This window comes from Vidua chalybeata, chromosome 24 (assembly GCF_026979565.1).
Source record: "Vidua chalybeata isolate OUT-0048 chromosome 24, bVidCha1 merged haplotype, whole genome shotgun sequence".
NCBI lineage: Eukaryota > Metazoa > Chordata > Aves > Passeriformes > Viduidae > Vidua > Vidua chalybeata.
The window spans coordinates 2,480,234-2,498,663 of record NC_071553.1 but is presented as its reverse complement, the minus strand read 5'-3'; the positions used below and the strand labels follow the sequence as shown (position 1 = coordinate 2,498,663).

At 53.7% G+C, this 18,430-nt stretch overlaps 2 protein-coding genes across 4 annotated transcripts; both read left to right on the top strand.

Moving 5' to 3' along the window:
- The first annotated feature begins 1,634 nt into the window (after positions 1 to 1,634).
- ETV7 (ETS variant transcription factor 7) lies at positions 1,635 to 7,974 on the top strand. Its single transcript, XM_053964051.1, has 8 exons — positions 1,635 to 1,733; positions 3,818 to 3,935; positions 4,211 to 4,375; positions 4,623 to 4,730; positions 5,599 to 5,787; positions 6,065 to 6,207; positions 6,547 to 6,647; positions 7,117 to 7,974. Exons 1-8 carry the CDS (start codon positions 1,728 to 1,730, stop codon positions 7,226 to 7,228), a joined length of 942 nt encoding a protein of 313 aa, XP_053820026.1. The 5' UTR covers positions 1,635 to 1,727; the 3' UTR covers positions 7,229 to 7,974.
- A 4,333-nt stretch (positions 7,975 to 12,307) lies between these two features.
- BCL2L14 (BCL2 like 14) lies at positions 12,308 to 16,914 on the top strand. Of its 3 annotated transcripts, XM_053964028.1 has the most exons (6): positions 12,308 to 12,368; positions 13,424 to 14,160; positions 14,763 to 14,879; positions 15,356 to 15,417; positions 15,690 to 15,947; positions 16,465 to 16,914. In XM_053964028.1, the coding sequence occupies exons 1-6, from the start codon at positions 12,358 to 12,360 to the stop codon at positions 16,510 to 16,512; spliced, it is 1,233 nt and encodes a 410-aa protein (XP_053820003.1). In that variant the 5' UTR covers positions 12,308 to 12,357; the 3' UTR covers positions 16,513 to 16,914. The 3 variants fall into 3 exon arrangements, with proteins under 3 accessions (XP_053820003.1, XP_053820002.1, XP_053820001.1); XM_053964027.1 differs by lacking the exon at positions 12,308 to 12,368 and having other exon boundaries at positions 13,265 to 14,160; positions 16,468 to 16,914; XM_053964026.1 differs by lacking the exon at positions 12,308 to 12,368 and having other exon boundaries at positions 13,265 to 14,160.
- The last annotated feature ends 1,516 nt before the right edge of the window (positions 16,915 to 18,430 follow it).

Here is an 18,430-nt window from a genome sequence, read left to right as displayed (position 1 = left end):
GCCCCGCCTCTGAGCCCCGCCCGCCGCCCACGCCGCCACGCGATTGGACCAGCTCCGTGATTGGCTTCACGAATTGACCAATGGAAACCGAGAGAGCATGAGGGGGCGGGGCGCGAAGGGTGGGTGCTCGCGGGGGGCGGAGCACTCCCAGTCCAGCCCAGACCCCTCCCAGTCCAGCCCAGACCCCTCCCAGTCCAGCCCAGTCCCCTCCCAGTCCCCTCCCAGTCCAGCCCAGACCCCTCCCAGTCCAGCCCAGTCCAGCCCAGACCCCTCCCAGTCCAGCCCAGTCCCCTCCCAGTCCAGCCCAGTCCAGCCCAGTCCAGCCCAGACCCCTCCCAGTCCAGCCCAGTCCAGCCCAGTCCCCTCCCAGTCCAGCCCAGTCCCCTCCCAGTCCAGCCCAGTCCAGCCCAGACCCCTCCCAGTCCAGCCCAGTCCCCTCCCAGTCCCCTCCCAGTCCAGCCCAGACCCCTCCCAGTCCAGCCCAGTCCAGCCCAGTCCCCTCCCAGTCCAGCCCAGACCCCTCCCAGTCCAGCCCAGTCCAGCCCAGTCCCCTCCCAGTCCAGCCCAGACCCCTCCCAGTCCAGCCCAGTCCCCTCCCAGTCCCCTCCCAGTCCAGCCCAGACCCCTCCCAGTCCAGCCCAGTCCAGCCCAGTCCCCTCCCAGTCCAGCCCAGACCCCTCCCAGTCCAGCCCAGTCCAGCCCAGTCCCCTCCCAGTCCAGCCCAGTCCCCTCCCAGTCCAGCCCAGTCCAGCCCAGTCCCCTCCCAGTCCCCTCCCACGACCCCTTTGGTCCCTAAAAGTGCCTCCCAGTCCCACCCATTCCCCTCCAAGTCTATCCCAGTCCCCTCCCAGTCCATCCTCCTATATCCCAGTCTATGCCAGTGCCCCCCAATGGTTCCCAGAGCCCTTCTAGTGCCCCTTTTGTTCCTAAAAGTACTCTTCTTGTCTCTCCCAGTCTATCCCAGCGCCTTAACAGTCCACTCCCAGTGCCCCTTTTGGCCATAAAAGTGCCTCACAGTCCTTCCCAGTCCTCCCAAATCCCATTCAATCCCCTCCAAGTCTATCCCAGTCACTCCCAGCTCATCCCAGTCTATCCCAGTGCCTTCCAAATCTATTCCACTCACTCCCAGTCCATCCCAGGCTATCCCATTACCCTCCTCAGTCGCTCCCAGTCCCCTCCCCTTGCCCCTTTTTTTCCTAAAAGAGTACTTTTTGTCCCTCCCAGTCCCTTCCAAGCCCCTCCCAGTTACCCCTAGAACCCCACAACGTGTGTGCCCCCACATCACAGGGTGTGCGCGGGGGCGGGTGGGCACCCTCCAGGTGTGCTCCCACCTCCCGTTCCTCCGGGACCGGCGCGCGGCTTTCCCCCTTTCCCCCGGCCCCGGCCGCGCCTGGCGGAGAGAAAGGACGAGCCCCGGTGCTGGAGCTGCTCCCGGCGTGTCCCGGGATCGCGTGTCCGCCCGCGGGGCCCCGGCAGCAGGAGGTTTCCCGGCGCTGTCCCGGTACCGGGCGGAGCGGGGCGAGCCGCGGGGTCGCGGCCCCGGGGGGGGACGGGGGGAGCACGACCCGGCTCCGGGCGCTGCCCCCGGCGCTCTCCGGCTTCCCGGGGCTCCGGCCCGTTTCGATTTCGTTTTTCGCGAGGATCGCGCCGCCGAGCGCTCCGGACACCGCGGCAGCGCCGGGCTCCGCTCGCACCGGGCCGGGAGCGGCCGCCCACGGCCACCGGCCATGCAGGTAGGAGCCCGGCCCGGGCCCTTGTCCTCCCTCCTCCCCGTCCCCTCTCGGGATTTCTCCTCCTCAGTTCGGGCTGGAAGTTCATGCCCTGGGGGGTGACCCCCTACCCCACCTCCAAACGGCCCCACAAAGCCCGGAGCAGCCGGGAGCCTCTGTTCCCCCATTCGGTTCTGAGCAAAAAGTTGCTCTCACACATCTGGGGGTTCCTTTTCACCCTACTTTTTCTCACTTTCCCACTCAAACACCCCCAAGGACAGTATTTCCCCTTGAAGCAAAGAAAACCCATCTCAGAAAAGTCTGAAAGTAGCTAAGCAGGGATAAAAGCAAGAACATAAAATTAGTATAACATAATAAAAATTCAGAATGTATCTCATGGCCTACAAATCTTTAGGAGCAAGAAAAATACCAGATTTGTCCTGGTTTTACTGTAAATCTAGTTTGTAAGAGACTCACATCGATGGGAGAAAATTAAAATAATGTTTAGAGAGTTCTAGACAAAATACACTGCTAATTTCTTTCACTTTTATTTTCCCCATAGCTTATTGCTTAGAGTGAATCTGAAAGACAGTTTGCCTTGCTGCCAAGCCTGCTCAGAGTTTATTCTGGAGTCTCACTGTTCTTCTCCTCATGCAATGTCATGTAGCTGCCTGCTTTTTCAATCCAACCCAGTGACCACCAAATTGTCCTTCTGCTGAAGAAACCCCCTCACCAGCCTGGTGCCTTCTTCCTGCTGTAACTCCCAGGGAAGCATTTTTCCCTGGACTGATGCACTGTATTGCTCCTGTCTCCTGTTCTGATTTTGGGAGCTTCAGCTTTGCATTTAAGATGTGTCCAGCTCCCATCTCCTCACCCCTCATTTTCAGAGGGCTCAACTCCTCTGCCCGCACACACAGTCGAGGGGTGGCTGCTCTAAATCACCTGCAAAAGCCTGCCTGAGCCTGAAGTGCTCAGATTTGGTAACTGCTTCAGAAAATACCATTTGACAGCAAAATTGTTAATTTTCTGGTGAGTGGAGCTGAGAAATTGCTGGGATTCACACTAATAGGTTTTTAAGGGGAAACATTATCTGCTTGGCTGCCAGTAATATTTCAAGATCTAGATGTGGCTGGAAGCAGGATCTGAGCTCCCTTCTGGCTCACATGCCCTGGCTGAAGGGGAAAAGTAATTCTTGAGGGGCCAGAACTCCAAGAGGAGCTTGCTTCCCCCTAAACCATGGGATGGCCATTTCCACTTATGCCCAAATGATCACCAGGGACAGAGTGAGAGATCTCTCTCCATATGGTGTTTTCAGGACAAAATCAAAGCACTGTTGCCAGCTTTATTTCCACAGCTCTAAAGAACAGAAGTGCTCTTCTAAATCCTTGAGCATCCATCGAGCATCAGAGGGTCCTGCAGGAGCACAGGCACCGCAGGCTCAGCCAGTCTTAGCTCCATCTTCTCCTTCCCTGCAGCCATGGGGAGTGGGGATGGATAACCTTCATCCAGAGCCTGAGGGAGGGCAGGTTCCTCTGCTAAAGAGCTGGAGAAAGAGAGGCAACCTGGCATCTCTTGGCAACCAGAGATTCATCCTGGGCCAGGATGAGGAGAAGTGTGAGGAAGAGCTGTAGACAACACATCAAATCTGTGGTTGCTGAAAGTCTGGTCAGAGAAAGAGTCAGATAAACTTTCCCAAGCATTACTCTGGGAAGTTTGAGAAAGCTCAGAGGAAGAATTAAAACAAGCCTTAATCTTTACAAGTAGTGTTTTAAACATATTATTTACTTATAAAATATTTACAAGAAGGGTGTTATTTCTAATTAACCAATAGTATAAAGAGTATTAAAGACCAATCAAGTCCAACTTTATCATAGCTATCTATAAAATAATACGTCTAATAAAATTTGTCTTTACCTTCTAAAAACCTAAGAGTTTATGTCACTTCATTCATGCATCCTTAATACAAAAACACATCACATCACATCACATCACATCACATCACACTGCTATGAGAAACCAGTTAGGAAATACTGGAGCAGGTAGAGGCACCTCCAAAGCAAAGGCAGGACCAGAATTTCCCCCACTGATGTATCTGATCTCTTCCCCAGGGCAAAGTGGCCATCAGCTCTTCCAGCCCCGTGGTGGCAGTGTCGTTACCACCCCCAGCCCAGGCCAGACCCTCACCCATCAGCACTGGGCAGATCTTCAGGCTTCCAGGGAGGCTGAGTGAGTAGAGGTTAAACAAGTCAGTGCTGCTCAAAAAGGAGCTCCCATGGGGTGGGACAGGGTGGGTACAGCCACGGTGTCCCCCCCCCCCCAGGGACCATTTCCTGCTGGCAAGGGGGACAAGGCTTGGTCAGGGTTCATTTTCTCCCTTTGTGGTGTTTTTGACTCGTGAATGCTTAATATAGAGGGAAAGTTTGGTGATGGAGAAGAAGCCCCACCCTGCCACTCAGCAGTTTTGAGAACAGAGTTGTTTCAGAGGCTGCTCCTGGTTTCAGGGATCCAGCCCTCACTGTGGAGCAAGGATGATGTGATCCACTGGCTACGATGGGCTGAGAAGGAATATTCCCTGCGGCCCACTGACGAGAGCAAGTTCGAAATGAATGGCAAAGCCTTGTGCATCCTCACCAAGGATGACTTCAGACGCCGAGCTCCGAGCTCAGGTTAGACCCAGGGGATTGTGAGCATCATCCCAGCACAAGCTGTGCTCTGCTGAGAGGGCTCGATGGGTCCCAGCAGATTGGGTTTTATGCTGGAGATGGGGACAGCTCTTCCTTTCTCTGGTCCATCTGAACTGCAAATGCTTTGGGACGGGGAATAACCCCATACTGTGTAGTTCAGAATCTCAGCAGCACTACCTGAGAGGGATCATTATCCAAAGTCATCTGAGCAGAGTTTCCTTCCCTGCAGGGGATGTGCTTTATGAAATACTCCACTTCATTAAAACTCAGAGAAGAGCTCTGGTGTGCAGCCCCTTGCTGAGCTCACCCTTCAGAAAAGCCAGGAGCACGGAGGAAGGTATGATGGGAGAAAAATATCCTGGGAGAATGGCAGTGTCCAGCAGGCAGAACCTGCCTGGTTGCACACACCTGGGGCTTGGAGCTCAGCCTGCTGAAACCATCCCACACCACCCGAGAGAGGCAACCGAGCTCAGCAAATTCCAGCTCACCTGGGAAATTTGTAGTGATGCAGCAGGTCAGAACCAGTGCTGTGGGGGTCTGTGGCAAACTGGCAAGGCTATGACTTCCCTAAGAAGTCTGCCTGCAGATTGAGATTTGGATCAGGGACGGTCAAAGCCAGGCAGAGGCACAGCCCTGCTGGAGACTAGTCCTGCAACATAGCTGGGAAAGGGCTGAGGAGCTGGGGCTGAGCTTACACAGAGCTTCTGGGTCAGTGGGTGGGGTGGGGAGAGGGGCCAGGTGAGGTTGGTGGGGGCCAGCGAGGCTTCTTTGTGCCCTTGGGGGGCCCAGGTAGGAGTTAGGGTGGGGTTGGATTGGTGTCAGAGGCTGGATGTGCGTGGAGGTGGATCTGGGAGCACCATTCTGGGCTCTTCTACTGGTTCATGTGCAAGGTAATTAAGTCCCACAACCATTTACCAGGGGGTGCCTGTGCTCTGGGGCATTTTCCTAGGCCAGTTTTTCTTCTGCATCTGACCCTTACCCTACCTGGCACCTCCTCTAACCTCCCTGGACTTTCTGCTGCTCCAGCCATAGGAAAATCCCAGGGTTTCCTCAGCACCCTCCTCCTCTGCTGGGCTGATCCCAGGCTGATAAATCACCCCAGGCTGTCCCTCCCCTCCTGTTTCAGGGCTTTGCAAGGTCTGGGTCTGGGACCCTAATGAGCCACAGGGTGCTTAATAGGTGTGTTTTTTGTTTTTTTTTTGCAGGTGCAGACTGCAGTGCTGAGGCTGCCCCAGTTGTTTCCTCGAGGCTGGGCTGTGCAGAGCAGCCCCTGTTCCACAGGCACACGCAGCCACTGAACCTCTCCCACCGCAGCTCAGGGAGTAGCTGCAGGCCAGGTGCCATCTGCTCTTTTCCTGCTACCCTGTCGGCCCCAGTGGATGGGAAAATTGCAGGTAATTATGAATTTATAGCCTTGTTCCTTGGGGAAATGAGATGGTGCTTTGTCCTGTCTGCCCATCTGTCTCCCTTCCCCTCATTCCATGCCTTTCCACCTCAGTTTCCCCGCCTGAAAAATTGTAATTGCTCTGAGATCTCGCAGCAAAAGTGCCGTGCCTGAGCTCTGGGTTCTTCTCATATTTATTGTCGCTGCTAAATGTGCAATCCTGCTGCCTGGCCAGCCTGGCTGGAGCACAGTGGCAGCTCTGTGACCACCAGTTCCCCCGTGCTCAGACTGCAGGCTGCTGTGGGAATACGTGTACCAGCTGCTGGCCGACCCCCGCTACGAGCCCTACATCAGGTGGGAGGACAGGGAGGCCAAGGTCTTCCGCGTCGTCAACCCAAACGGGCTTGCCCAGCTCTGGGGCAACCACAAGGTGAACGCAACTGAGAGCGAATTTGTCATCCCTGAGAAGGAATTTGTCATCCCTGCATGCCCCTGTATGAGCTGTTCCCTAGAGCTGATGGCCCAGGGGCTGGGGAGGGGGACATGGGGGGTGCAGGGTTAGTGGGAGATGCCAGCCTGGTGGTGAAAGTGGGACTTTCTCATCCCTTGGAAAGCAAAACCATGAAGCCAGTCTGGGTTAGGGACCCACACTACAGACCCACGATGCCCCAAACATCCTCAGATGTCCCATGTGTGGCCCTGCTGCACACAGACCCAAGTGTTGTTGCTCACTTTTGCTCAACACCCCACAATCCTTTTCTCCTTCCAGAACCGGATGAACATGACCTATGAGAAGATGTCACGAGCGCTCAGACACTACTACAAACTCAACATCATCAGAAAGGAGCCAGGGCAGAAGCTGTTGTTCAGGTGAGGTGAAGCAGAACAGAAGAATGAGCTGCCTGGGACGGCATAGATGGGGCATGCAAAGGTGATGAGCTCCAGATGTTGGCAGCTGCTTCATCCAGCAACATCCTGCCCTGCACATACCCCAGTGGGTTTGTGTCCAGGCTCTGTCCTGTGCCAGCTGGGAGCTCAGTGCTCCCTGGGATCCTCAGCAAAGCCCAAGGATGGCAAATCCCCTCTGAGCTCCAGAGCTCAGCTGATCACAGACTCATGGAAGGGTTTGTGTTGGAAGGGACCTTAAAGCTCATCTCATTCCACCCCCTGCCATGGGCAGGGGCACCTTCCACTCTCCCGGGTTGCTCCAAGCCCCATTGAGCCTGGCCTTGTTGAGGGCACAGGCTCCAGCATTTGCATCCATGCAAAGGCAAAGGCATCTCCAGTTTGGGGCTGGGTTTGGACGTGCCCTTAAAGTCATCACAGAAATGTATTTCAGGTTTTTGAAGACTCCTGGGGAGGTTGTCCATGAGAAATCCAGCAAACTGGAGCAGCTGGAGGATGAGGACCATGAAGATTTGAAGGAAGATCCAGTGGAGGTTTCACCATAGTAAATCTTTGGAGGCTTCACTGCAGTGCATCACAGGGACACTTGTGCTTTGCTGGGCAGTGCTGGTGTCTCTTGCCTCTCCTGGACAGAAGGCCACAGAGCTGGCCTGGATTTCAAAGCCTGCTGTGAGCCAAAGCTGGGGCATCTCTGGGGCTTCATTAGCAAAACACCCCCAGAGGCTGTCCCCCAGCCCCAAAGGCACAGGGGGATGTGTGGGCTGGACTTCTGCTGGTTCCTCTCCTGCCCTTCAGCAGGTAATGTGATATTTTCGCTCTGAAATGCTGGTGCTTGTCTTTAAGGTCCAAACCTGTGGAAAAGATCCCTCTGTTCTTCCAGGGAGATGAGATGAGCTGAGCAGAGCAGGAGCTCTGGGCTGAGCACCTCCTGCTCTGCTTGGGCAGTGGGAGCTGTCCCCAGCTGTGAGCGAGGGCACATTGCAAACGTGCTGCATGCTGGAATCTCTGTCTCCTGTGAGGTTGCTCCTGGGATTAAGGTTAGGAGTGTGCTGAAATACCTGCCTGGATCAAGCCTGGCTGAAGCTCCATGGTTGCCGATAGCTGGTTTTCACTTTAACTCCTTTCCCTCCAGATAATGACTTTTGTAATTAATTTTTGATTGAATAATGTGAAAAGAAACAAAGCCAGTAGCAAATATGACCCCACCCATGGTCAGATATGTGATTTTTTGTTTTGAGTTTGAAGCAGGAATACCTGAAATGAACAAAGTGTGTGTGTGTGTGAAAACAGAAAATACCCACTACTATTTTCACTTTTCTTTCCACAGAGGAAATAAAATGCTGTGACTGTAAGGTTGAAAATCTCACTTCTTGCTGTTTGAAGGTCTGAAACTGGGAAATCCAAGCTTTCCTCATTTAAAACCAGCTCCTGTGGGCACCCAGATCTCATCCCCAACTTCTTTTGGCACCAGTCTGAGCTGCTCAGCAGCTGATGGGTGAGCACAGCACAAACATGTGGTTGCCCCATGAGGTTTCCACCAAAACTGGTTACTGCCAACCTGAAACTACAGTCCCTTTGGCTGTAACTGGTCTTGGTCCTGCAAAACTGCTTTACACCTGCAGCCTGGAGATGCTAAGTGGGCAGTAGCCATTAAGAGACAGTGGTGGGATGGTGGTGGCTGGATGGCAAAGCTTCAGCAGTGCAACATCTCTGGAGAACTGGCTGAGGAGATTCACTTCCAGAAAAAGTCCCCAGCTCATCGGCAGAACAGAGGTGCTTGAAAATTTGTGTGGTGGAGGAGAAGGGAACGAGGAGCTCTAGTGGGGCAAATGAGTGTGAGGTCACAGCCTGGGGGAGGTCCTGGCTAGGAAGGGAGGCCACAGTCCCTGCTAAGAGAGGGGGCTAAAGGTTACCCAGCACCCACCCAGCCGCAGCCTGGGAATGCTCCACAGCAGGCAGGTGCAGTGAAGCACCCAAACCTCATCCTTCCCTCCACAAAGGATGCTTTTTATCCCAGGGAAGAGTCAAACCAAATCTTTCTCGGGGTGAATTCCTTCAGCTTTGGTGGGAGAGCAGATCTTCCTTGGGAACTGTAACACCCAGGCCCTGTGTCACTCCTGGGATATGCACCCATGGGTGCATTTTTCCTGATCTCCTCTTTCCCACTCCACTTTCTTGCAACAGAACCAGCCTGATGGCTCCTGAGGATCCCACTGCTTCTTCCAGCTGTGTGTTTGTTTTGTTGGAGCAGGTGCCAGTTGGTGGCCCTGGCTCTTGTGCTGTGCTTGCAGGGAGTGTCCGAGGTGACCTCTCTTCATCTGCTTTTCCCGTGATGACTAAAGATCACTCTGGGCTTGGCTGGGGCTTTCCTTTCCTGGCTGGGAAGCTGCCAAAAGCCCTCAACCCCCTTTTGTGCCTCCCTGAGCAGCTCTAGAAGGGTCTTGGGGAGTGACAATCCAAGGGTACCTTTGCAAGGATGGGTTGGAATGATGAGCTTTGTCCACACTCCTAGGAAGCTTTTGTGTACCTCCTGGAGAAATACCTGTCTTTCCCTGTGACAAACAGAAGCAGGAGGGCTGTAAACCTGCAGCTTTCCTGGAACAGGAACCCATCCCTGTCAGTAAACAATGAAACAACCACTGCTTGTGCCAGGGAGTTTGGTGTGGGGGTGTGGAGAGGGACAGCACACGGTTGTTGGTGACTTTTGGCATGGCTGGAGTTCAGGGGCTGTGAAACACAGACAGGTGCCTCATGTGGGCATTCCCAGAGGTTTCCAGGTGCTTCATTCCCTGGAGAACATCAGCCACCCTTCAGCAGCCCCACATCTGCTGGTGTTTGGTGCAGGGCATTGCACATTGCTCATCTGTGGGGGGAAGCAGCTAAAACCACGGCCAGGGCTGATGGAAAAGTGGATTTGCTTTGGGGGCTGGTGCCCACCACCCTCTTGGATCAGAGGAACTGCAGAACTGGGATGAGAGGTTTCCACTGAGGCCATGTGCTGGCTGGGGCAGGGAGCAGTGGCTGCCCTCCACACCCCCACCATGGATCAGATCTGCAGCTGCTGTGGTTTTGTGCCCGGGTGGCTGGCTGATGGCTTGTGGCTGGTTGATGGCTCGTGGCTGGTTGATGGCTCAAAGGGACCTTTGTGGTCAACATAAAACACAGTGGCCTCCTACACCAGGTTAGGTTGGCTGTGGTTTTGTCTGGCCAAGCTAGAAGACTTCCAAGGGGGGTGATTCCCAACCCCTCTAGACACCCATTTCAGCTTGTCCCAGCCTCCTGCAGAGGAGAGCTTTCCTGATGTCCAATCTCAGCCTTTGTCTTCCCAAGGAATTCAGGTGCTTTGGCACCTGCCTTCTGAAGCTGTTGTTGCCCTCTGCACCTTGCAGCTCCACATGGGGAATGCCTCTCCCTTGGTGTTTTTCTGTCTTCTGAAGCAATTTCCGGCACAGAAGCCGCTTATCCCCTGCTGTGTTCCCATGGGTTCAGTTCTGCTTTTCCCCCCAACGTCACTGGCCTGAAGGTGCCAACCCCAGCACTGGGTGCTCCCCCCTCACAACTGCATTTCCTGCTGTCGCTATTGGACACAAAATGACTACACGGAAGCTTGGTAAGTTCAAAAGAGAAAAAGACCCAGTTTTATTAAAATATCTGGTATTTATAAAATTCCAAAGGTGACCGTGGATTGGAGGGTGGAATTACCACCTGTCCAACCACACTGGTCCGAAGATCAACCAATGATCTCTCTCCACACACAGAGAAATATGTAAATTATTCTATTTATACATGAAATCGTGTGGGAACTCTGACTCTCAAATATGTAAACATCATCAGAAGGCTAAAGAAGTTTCATGAGAACTTTGAAACTTTCAAAAGAACTATAAAAGAAAACTTAATACTTTTAAAAATCAGGGCAACATCCTGCCAGCTTCCTTGTTCTCTCCCAGCAATCATAAGAAAAGTGGATGAAAAGTTTGGGTCCAGTTTGCCCCCACTCTGGTAATGGGATTTTGGTTTATCTCAGTCTCCTGTATCTTTTTCTTGTGCCTCTCTCCCTTTAGGTTTGAACATGTCCCAAATCCCAGGAGTGATCTGAGCTTGGAAAAAGGTCCCAGTCCTGAATCACATTTCAGGTGAAGATTTCTCCTGGAGTTTGGCTCTCTCATCTTCTGGCTGTGTCTGGAAGAGGCCATACATCAATTCTGATTCCCAGTGGAATCATGAGCAGGGATGGTGTTCGGACTCGGCCTTGGGGAATCTCCAGTAGAAAGATCTCCAAAGTGGAGATGGCCAAAGTGACCCCCATGGCCCGAGTGGATGTGGCTTTTTGTTTTATTGAACAAAATGGATTGTGAAACTCCTCCTCATCCCCTGGGATCGACTTGCTTGTGGAAGGATGTGGACAAGAGCTGGGAAGCAGCCTGGAAGCTCCTCCTCACCCATTTATCAGTCGATGGGGGTGCTGAAAAACTGAACCAGGTAATTCCTAATCAATACCAGACTCTGATTCAGCCGTGTGGGCTCAGGGAAAATGAAGGGACGTGGTGTGGATCTCTCCCAGTCACAGGAAATTACAGCATAGAGAGTTTTTAGAAAGAGAAATAAAACAGTCCTGATTGCAAGCTGAACTCTGTATCGAGAAAAGAAAATTTTTATCCAGGAGACACCTTGGCTGAACATCATTCCAGCTGAAAACAGCGCTGCTCTGGTGGAAATCTTCCCGAGGGGTTTTCCAAAAAGGGGTTTTCCAAAGCCTACGTGTCTGCGGCTGCCGCCCGGTCCGGCCCCATCCCTGCGAGCTGCAGTGCGGAATTTTGCCATCAGATGGCAAAGCAGCGATGGGGAATAGCGGGAAGCACCTGCCGGATGCCACAACCACGGGAGGGGCACGGGGGTGGCCGTGGGGCCAAAGGGAGCTTTGCTGTCAGATTTGCTCGGCACGGGTGCAGTTTGTAGGTGCTGGGTTGGGCAGATCTGCCTGGTGGGAGATTTTCCATCCCTGGGTGGGGCTGAGTGGGAGCCACGGGAGCGGGAAGGATTTGGGGCAAGAGCTGGTTCATGTTTCAGCACCTGGGCTGCCTGAACCCAGGGTGGGTTTCAGGGATGTTTCAGCCCAGCCGTGCCCAGGGTTGTGCAAGAGCCTGACAGTGCCGTGTCCCAGAGTGTCTGTGGCCCCCCAGGAGCCGCCTGGGAGCTCCAGGCACGTGAGCAGAGCACTCTGCTTCCTGCACTGAAACCCTGCTCATCCGAGAAAGTTGTGACTTCCCCTCACAGACACAACCCAGAAGAGCCCATTTCGGGCATCACACCCAGTAAAAAACAACAAACCAAACCAAACCCAAAGGCAAACAGCTGCCTGAGATAGCTGGTCTCAAAGGGCAGTGCTTACACCAGGTGACAGGTGATTTTATGTTGTTTTGCTGCTACTTGTCATAAGGAAATTGTTTTCCCCTCCAGCGAAACTCACGCCCATTGATCTCTCCCACGAGGGCGGTGATAGCGGGGATCCCGGGCAGAAGCCTTGGCTGCTCTCCTACCTGAATGGCTGCTAAAAATAGGACTTAACTCAGCCACCAGCTTGGGTATAAAAAGGCACCTCCCAGGAGAGCCTGGGATCCCTCAGTGCCTGTGGCCCAGGAACTCATCTTGAACTGTGTCCAAAGGAGCAGAAATAATGATGGAAAGGTAAAAACCAAACCAGCAAATAACCAATGTTGTGGTCAATGTACTGGAATCAATCAAAGTAGGATGGGGGTTGTGGCTTCACCTTGATTAAATTTAATGGGATGATTTTTTATTGAGTGTTTGGTGGGCTTTGGTGGTGGCTTGGATGAAGGGAACTTGCCTTTCTGATCCCAAAAGCAGGCTGAGGTGGGGTGGGTGGGTGTGCTGTGTGTTGTGATGATGGTCTCTGGGTCTGAGCAGAGGCTGATTCCCAACTCCAGGGTGCTTTGTACAGCCAGGTGTGCCAGTGCTGGTTCCCTGTGTGCTGCTCAGGGGTCTGGTTTGGGTTGTGTTCTTTGGAGGGTGAAATTGGTTATGGAGGTAAATCCAGCATGAGGCACCATCATGGCTTTCTGGTTTTCCAATAGCAGTGTCTTTGGCTGAATTTTGCTTGTAAATGTACAGAAAAAGGTGGTGGGAAAGGCCGGGATTGGTGCTCTGAGCTCTGTTCCCAGCCCTGCGCTGGTGGGAGCTCACAGAAGGGCTGTGTCATCACAAGGTGACCAAGGCCACTTGCAGGAGCTCACATCCCTTGGCCTCTCCAGGGGCTGCAATGATTTTTAGCAGCCAATAATTTAAGGGGAAATGCTCTAAATTCAGGGCTCTGTGGATCACTGGGTGCTCCCGGGGTGTGGTTTTTCATGCTAGTGTGGGAACATGTTGCTGTGAGATGATGGGATGGTGTCTGGGTGATGTCCTTGCTAGATAAAACCCCCTGGGTGATGGCCAGGCTCCTCCTCTAAGATATGCCCAGCCCATCTCCCTCCTCTCCACAGTTTCGGTTCCTTTACCAACGAGTCTGTGGTTATAAAACCCCACATGGGCCGTCTGCATCAGGAGCACTCAGATAACGACCATAAAACTGCCTGATCATTAACCAGGAGCATTAACAACCCCAGACACCCACAGCACCCCTGCGTGCCAGCTCAAGGGAGGTTTCCATCCGGCCCAAGCCGACTGTGCAGTGGCCTGGGGAAGGCAAAAACCAGACTGAAAATGTTGTTTTTTCTCCACAGCAACACTCAGGGTCCAGCTGAGGAGATGCCTCAGTGGGATGTGGGGAGGCAGCCGTTGGGCAAGATCCTCTCTCTGGACAGGCGAGAGGCCAAGAAAGTGCTGGAGATTTATGTCAAGCGCTCACTGAGCTGCCATGAAAACTCATTGGTGGCCAAAAAATCCCTTCAGGAGAAAGACAGAGGGAGAGGGAGGAAAACTGATGGGCTACAACGGTCAGAAAGTGATTTCTGCACACACTCATGTGCCAGACCCAGCCCCAGGAAGGACCAGGAGGAGAGACTCAAAACACCAGACCTGGAGGAGACTTTGGGTGATGACAGCAAAGCTCCCCAGGAGGTGCGTAAAGAGGGGCTTAAGGCCAAAAGGAAAAGCACAAAAAACTCTTCCCAGGGCAAAACGCAACACTCGGGTTCAAAACCAGCTTTGCTGAAAGGTTTCTTAAATCTCTTCTTGAAGAAGAGCCCTGAGGACCAGAAGGAAAACACAGGGCAAAAAGCAAAGGAGAAAGATGTCAAAGCTCTTCAGGGCTCCAAACCAGAAGGAGCCAAAAAACACAGAGTAGATTCCAGCACATCCCCAGCTTTGGGCAGAGCCCTGAAGAAGAAACCCAGCCTCAAGAAGGTTTTCTCCCTGAAGAAGCACGGTGAGGAGGAGCGGGGAGAGCCGGGATCCGGGGCGAGGAGCAAGCGCCCCAGCTGCCTTCCCCTGTGGCACGTCCTGGCCCCGGCCCAGCCAGGTGGGACATCCCCCCCCAACCCTGACCCACCCCTGCTGCCAGCGGGACCCTGCTGGGCTTCTTTGGGGAACGCCATGGTGTTTAGTGCTGGTTCCTAACCCCCTCCCAGGGTTTTCTGGGGCCTGGGATAGGTTTTGGAGACTCCAATCCCAACCTGCTGCCCCAGGAAGGGTCGTTCTGCCCCTGCTTTGAGCGCAGTCACTCCAAGTCGGCTGTGGGCAGTTATGACCCAAGCATGAGCTTTCCCCCTCTGGCAACCAAGGGTCACAGGTTTAGTTAAAACCTGTGTTTGAGCCCTGAGATGAGATCCCGAGCCACTCTAGGCCCAGCGTTAAGCTGCTTGAGATGTGCCTTGGGGCTGGGCGCAGGCAGAGCCCGCAGGACACTGTCCCCAGCCCAGCTCTCCCCGTGCCAAAACCCTGCCCAGGGCATTTCTGAGGAGCTCTGGTGGATTCGGGGCAGGTCGCAGCTGCTCCGTTGCTTCCTTCACCTTCGGAATGCGCTGATCCGGGGTGGGCAGCGCTGCCGCGGCGGCTTTGCCCCGCCAGTCAACGCTGACAAAAGCAATCCTCACTCCTGGATCTGTGTTTGTGTCCCGGCAGAGGCGGAGCGGCCCGATGGATACTACACACAGGTGTCCGAGGAGGTCGGGCAGATCGTGCAGGGCACAGCAGGAGGGTGTGGGGAGCCCCCGCAGCCCCCCGGCACTGACGGGGTCGGTGAGTGTTGGCCTTGGAAACAAACGTGGGCAAGACTTGTCCCCTGCAGGGCCTGCATGGGATCCACACCTGCTTCAGTCCTGGTCCTGGGGCTTTCGTGACCCCAAGAGCTGGATGAAGACTTTGTGGGAGATTTTTGGCATCAGGGTTTGACTGGGGGAGAATTCACAGATTCCCAGAATGGGTTTTGGGTTGGAAAGGACTTTAAAGAACACCTCATTCCAGCCCCCCTGCCATGGGCAGAAACACCTTCCACTAGACCACAAAAAAGACAAAATTCAGGGGTAAGAGAGTATTTTTGCTGGCTGAGGGTAACAAGGCTAACAAGGCATGTGGAAATAGGCTGAAATGGGTTTTGGAAGGATGGAGGTGGATAAACATTGCTCAAGGAATTTTTCCTGGGGGCTAAACAGAGCATCTGGATATGTGAGGCTTGGTGAAAAGGGCTGGAGACAACCTGGTGTCTCTCTCTACAGATGAAGCCATCAGGAGAATCGTTGCCCTGCTCCGGAGTGCAGGAGATGAGCTGGACAGGCAGGTGAGAGAGCTGTGGACAGCTGGATGGGGCTGAGGGAATCTGGGCCAAGCTCTGCACTGCTGTAAAACAAACACAGCAACACTATGGATTTCCCCGGGGCAGGAAAACACTCAGGAAAATCAGGAAATGGCAACTTTTAATTCCTTGCCTGGGCATGATGGTGCCTGGCTGTGTGTTCTCAGCTGCAGTCCTGGTGTGGAGTGAAGGTGTCAGCACGAGGGTGGGACATGGAACCCTTCCCTCATGATGTGCACTCACTTGTCTCCCACCAGGTGAGGGAGGACGCACGGCTGCAGCTGTTCTTCAGGGACATGTCCTACAGCTCCTTCAAGAACCTGGCCGACGCCTACGTCCAGAGGGAGCTGACAGCCAGCAGGCCCAACATCAACCCCCAGGAGATCCAGTTTGCCTACACGGTCCATCTCACCGCCACGGTGGCGGGGATCTGCAGCCAGGCAGTGAACAGGATCATGGGCTTCGGCACCCGCTACCTGGACGATTCCTTTGCACTCTACGGCAAAATTCTCCAGGTGAGGAGCAGGGTGAGCCTGGGGCTGAGCTCCCAGCAGCAAGTTTGGGCAAGTGCCCCAGGAAGTGGCAGCTGCTCATCTGTGAAAGTGTTTGGATGGGGCTTGGAGAAACCTGGGGTAGTGGAAGGTGTCCCTGACCATGGCAGGGGTGGAACTGGATGAGCTTTAAAGACCCCTTGCAGGCACACAGTTTGTGGTGATTGGGAGTGGGGCTGTGGCCACAGCCTCATCCCAATGGGTCCAGCTGTGAGAAGCAGGTGAGCAGCACTGACAGCAACGAGCCATGGAGTGCCCAGGTGTGCTGAGCAATCGCACAGGGAACAGAGGGCACACAGGTGTGAACCAGAGGGGTATAAAGGGTTGGGCTAAAGAACAAGAAGAGCAGATGCTTGAAGCCTTCTGATATTGTATGGTGTTACTCTGTGTATTGTGGCTGGCTCAAGTGTGACATATGCTGTGACAGTCTCTTCCAGTCCAAAGTATTCCATGATTCTAAGAATGTTTCCTTCTGTCACAGCAGGAGAGAGAAAAGCTCAGGACAGACCACTGTGACAGCCCGGACTGACAGCGGCTGCTGCGAGGGGTCCGTGGTGCCTGGGAACCCAAGGATGAACATTTAGTGGTGGGAGGAAAATCCCTGATGGTGACCTGGATTTGGGGTGAATTTCTGAGCTGTGGATTTAAAATCTTTCCAGCAGTGTGAAATGCTTGAACCCCACCTGGCTGGGGGCAAAAAGTCAGAAAATCAAACAGAGCCCAAATTTCACCCTGTATTTGTACTTTATCTCCTGCCAAGTGCTTGTGTTGAACCTCAGGGGTTGTTGCTGTTTGTGCACATGTATTTATTTACCTGCTTTTCTAAATGTATTTGTGAATGTACAACATAATTTTTGCAGTTTCTGCTACCAGCCAAGAATCCAGTTTGGAAAAAAATCTAAAACTCAAATAAATTGGTGCCTAAATGCCAGCCAGGCTTGTCTGCTGGGAGTTGTGTTATAGATGGAATAATGTTTGCTTTGCTCCAGCTGCTGTGGGCTGCTCCTTTCCAGCTAAATTCCAAGTGGCACAAGGGACTCTGGGAGCAGATACACAGTGTTGTCCTGCCATTTTTTACAATTTATAGGCCTTCCCTTTCCAGCAGAAGGAGATTTACTACCCAGAGCAGCTTGTTCTGACACCAAGAACTGGGTAAAGCTCATTCCCAAGCGGCGCAGGAGCTGTAACATCCTTAGGGACTGAGGGGATTTACAGCTGCCAGGGTCTCACCTATGAGCTCTAAGAAGATGTGAAATGCCAAAGCGATTTAAGCCCTAATCACTGGGAATGTTTCCAGCTAATCTTTGCCCAGACCCCTAAGCAGGGCCATGGATTAAGGCACCTCTGGGCTGGGGGGGGGGGGGGTTGCCAGGGCTCGGTGTGGTGGCACCAGCAGGAGCATCTCCTCTGCAAGTTTGGACCTGGCCTGGGGTGAAGGAGATGAAGTTTTGGAGTTTGCATTGTGTAGGAGAGATGCTCTAGTGGGTTGAAGGTGATGGTGGTGGCAAACAAACGTGTGGGTGTGTGTCACTGCCACATTTGGGGTGACAATCCCCCATGGGCCACTGGTGACAGCCCAGGGTCTGCCCAGCACCTCCTCTCCTGGAGGATCTGACCTTCTTGGTCCTTGTACAACCCAAAGTAAATGAAAATGGGGAAGCAGAGCCCTCACAGGAGGGCAGCTCTTCCCCACCCAGATCCACATTCCCAGAGCCTTCAGGGCTGTGTTTGACAGACACAGGACTGAGTCACGAGCTGCCGATGGAGGGAGAACACCTTGCAGGGCTCCATCTAATTCAGCCCGGGGTAATTAGAGTATGGAAAACATTAAATCCCACTCCTGGGTCCTGCCAACAGCATCAGCACTGTGATTCCTTTTGGCTGGGAACCAACCCAGGAGATTTTACTGAAACCGCCCTCGTTTGTTTGCAACAGTCACGACACTCCTGTTCCCTGCCCAGACCTGTGGGGCTGTGCTGGGCTGGGACCAGGGCTGTGTGAGCTGGTGCTGGGGATGTGGGTAGAGGGTCACAGGATGCCCCAATCTGTTTTGCATCTGAGCTCATGTGGTGCCAGGGATGGGCTGGGGTTTGCACGGAGCAGAAAAGGGTTCTGTCTCCTCATGGACTTCCCAGTGGTAAGTCCAATATCCTCTGTCCCAGAGGATATCATCTTCCATCAGCATGTGAGATGCACCTGCCAGGTGCAACATCAGAGAGGAAAACTCCCATTCCCTTCTCCTGTGCTATTCCCAATACCACAGCTGAACCAAACACTCTCCTTCTCTGCTCACTGGACCCTTTTCCACCCACCGGGGCAGCTGTGCTGGGGGAACAAGGAGCCAAACCTGCCCAGCCCCTTGCACAAGAGGCTCCTGCTCCCAAAAAACCCAACCCAGTGTGCAGGGATGCTGCTCCAGCTGGGCATGGTGGGATGAGGCGGGGAGC

What these genes read in the sequence shown, in the direction of transcription:
- ETV7 (XM_053964051.1), top strand. An exon ending in AGCCAGGAGCACGGAGGAAG is followed by an intron (nt 4,731 to 5,598) that starts GTATGATGGGAG and finishes TTTTTTTTGCAG; the next exon opens with GTGCAGACTGCAGTGCTGAG. An exon ending in GGGCAGAAGCTGTTGTTCAG is followed by an intron (nt 6,648 to 7,116) that starts GTGAGGTGAAGC and finishes AATGTATTTCAG; the next exon opens with GTTTTTGAAGACTCCTGGGG.
- BCL2L14 (XM_053964026.1), top strand. Translation starts at nt 13,404, where the DNA reads ATGTTGTTTTTTCTCCACAGCAACACTCAGGGTCCAGCTGAGGAGATG. An exon ending in CCTGGCCCCGGCCCAGCCAG is followed by an intron (nt 14,161 to 14,762) that starts GTGGGACATCCC and finishes GTGTCCCGGCAG; the next exon opens with AGGCGGAGCGGCCCGATGGA. An exon ending in GAGATGAGCTGGACAGGCAG is followed by an intron (nt 15,418 to 15,689) that starts GTGAGAGAGCTG and finishes GTCTCCCACCAG; the next exon opens with GTGAGGGAGGACGCACGGCT.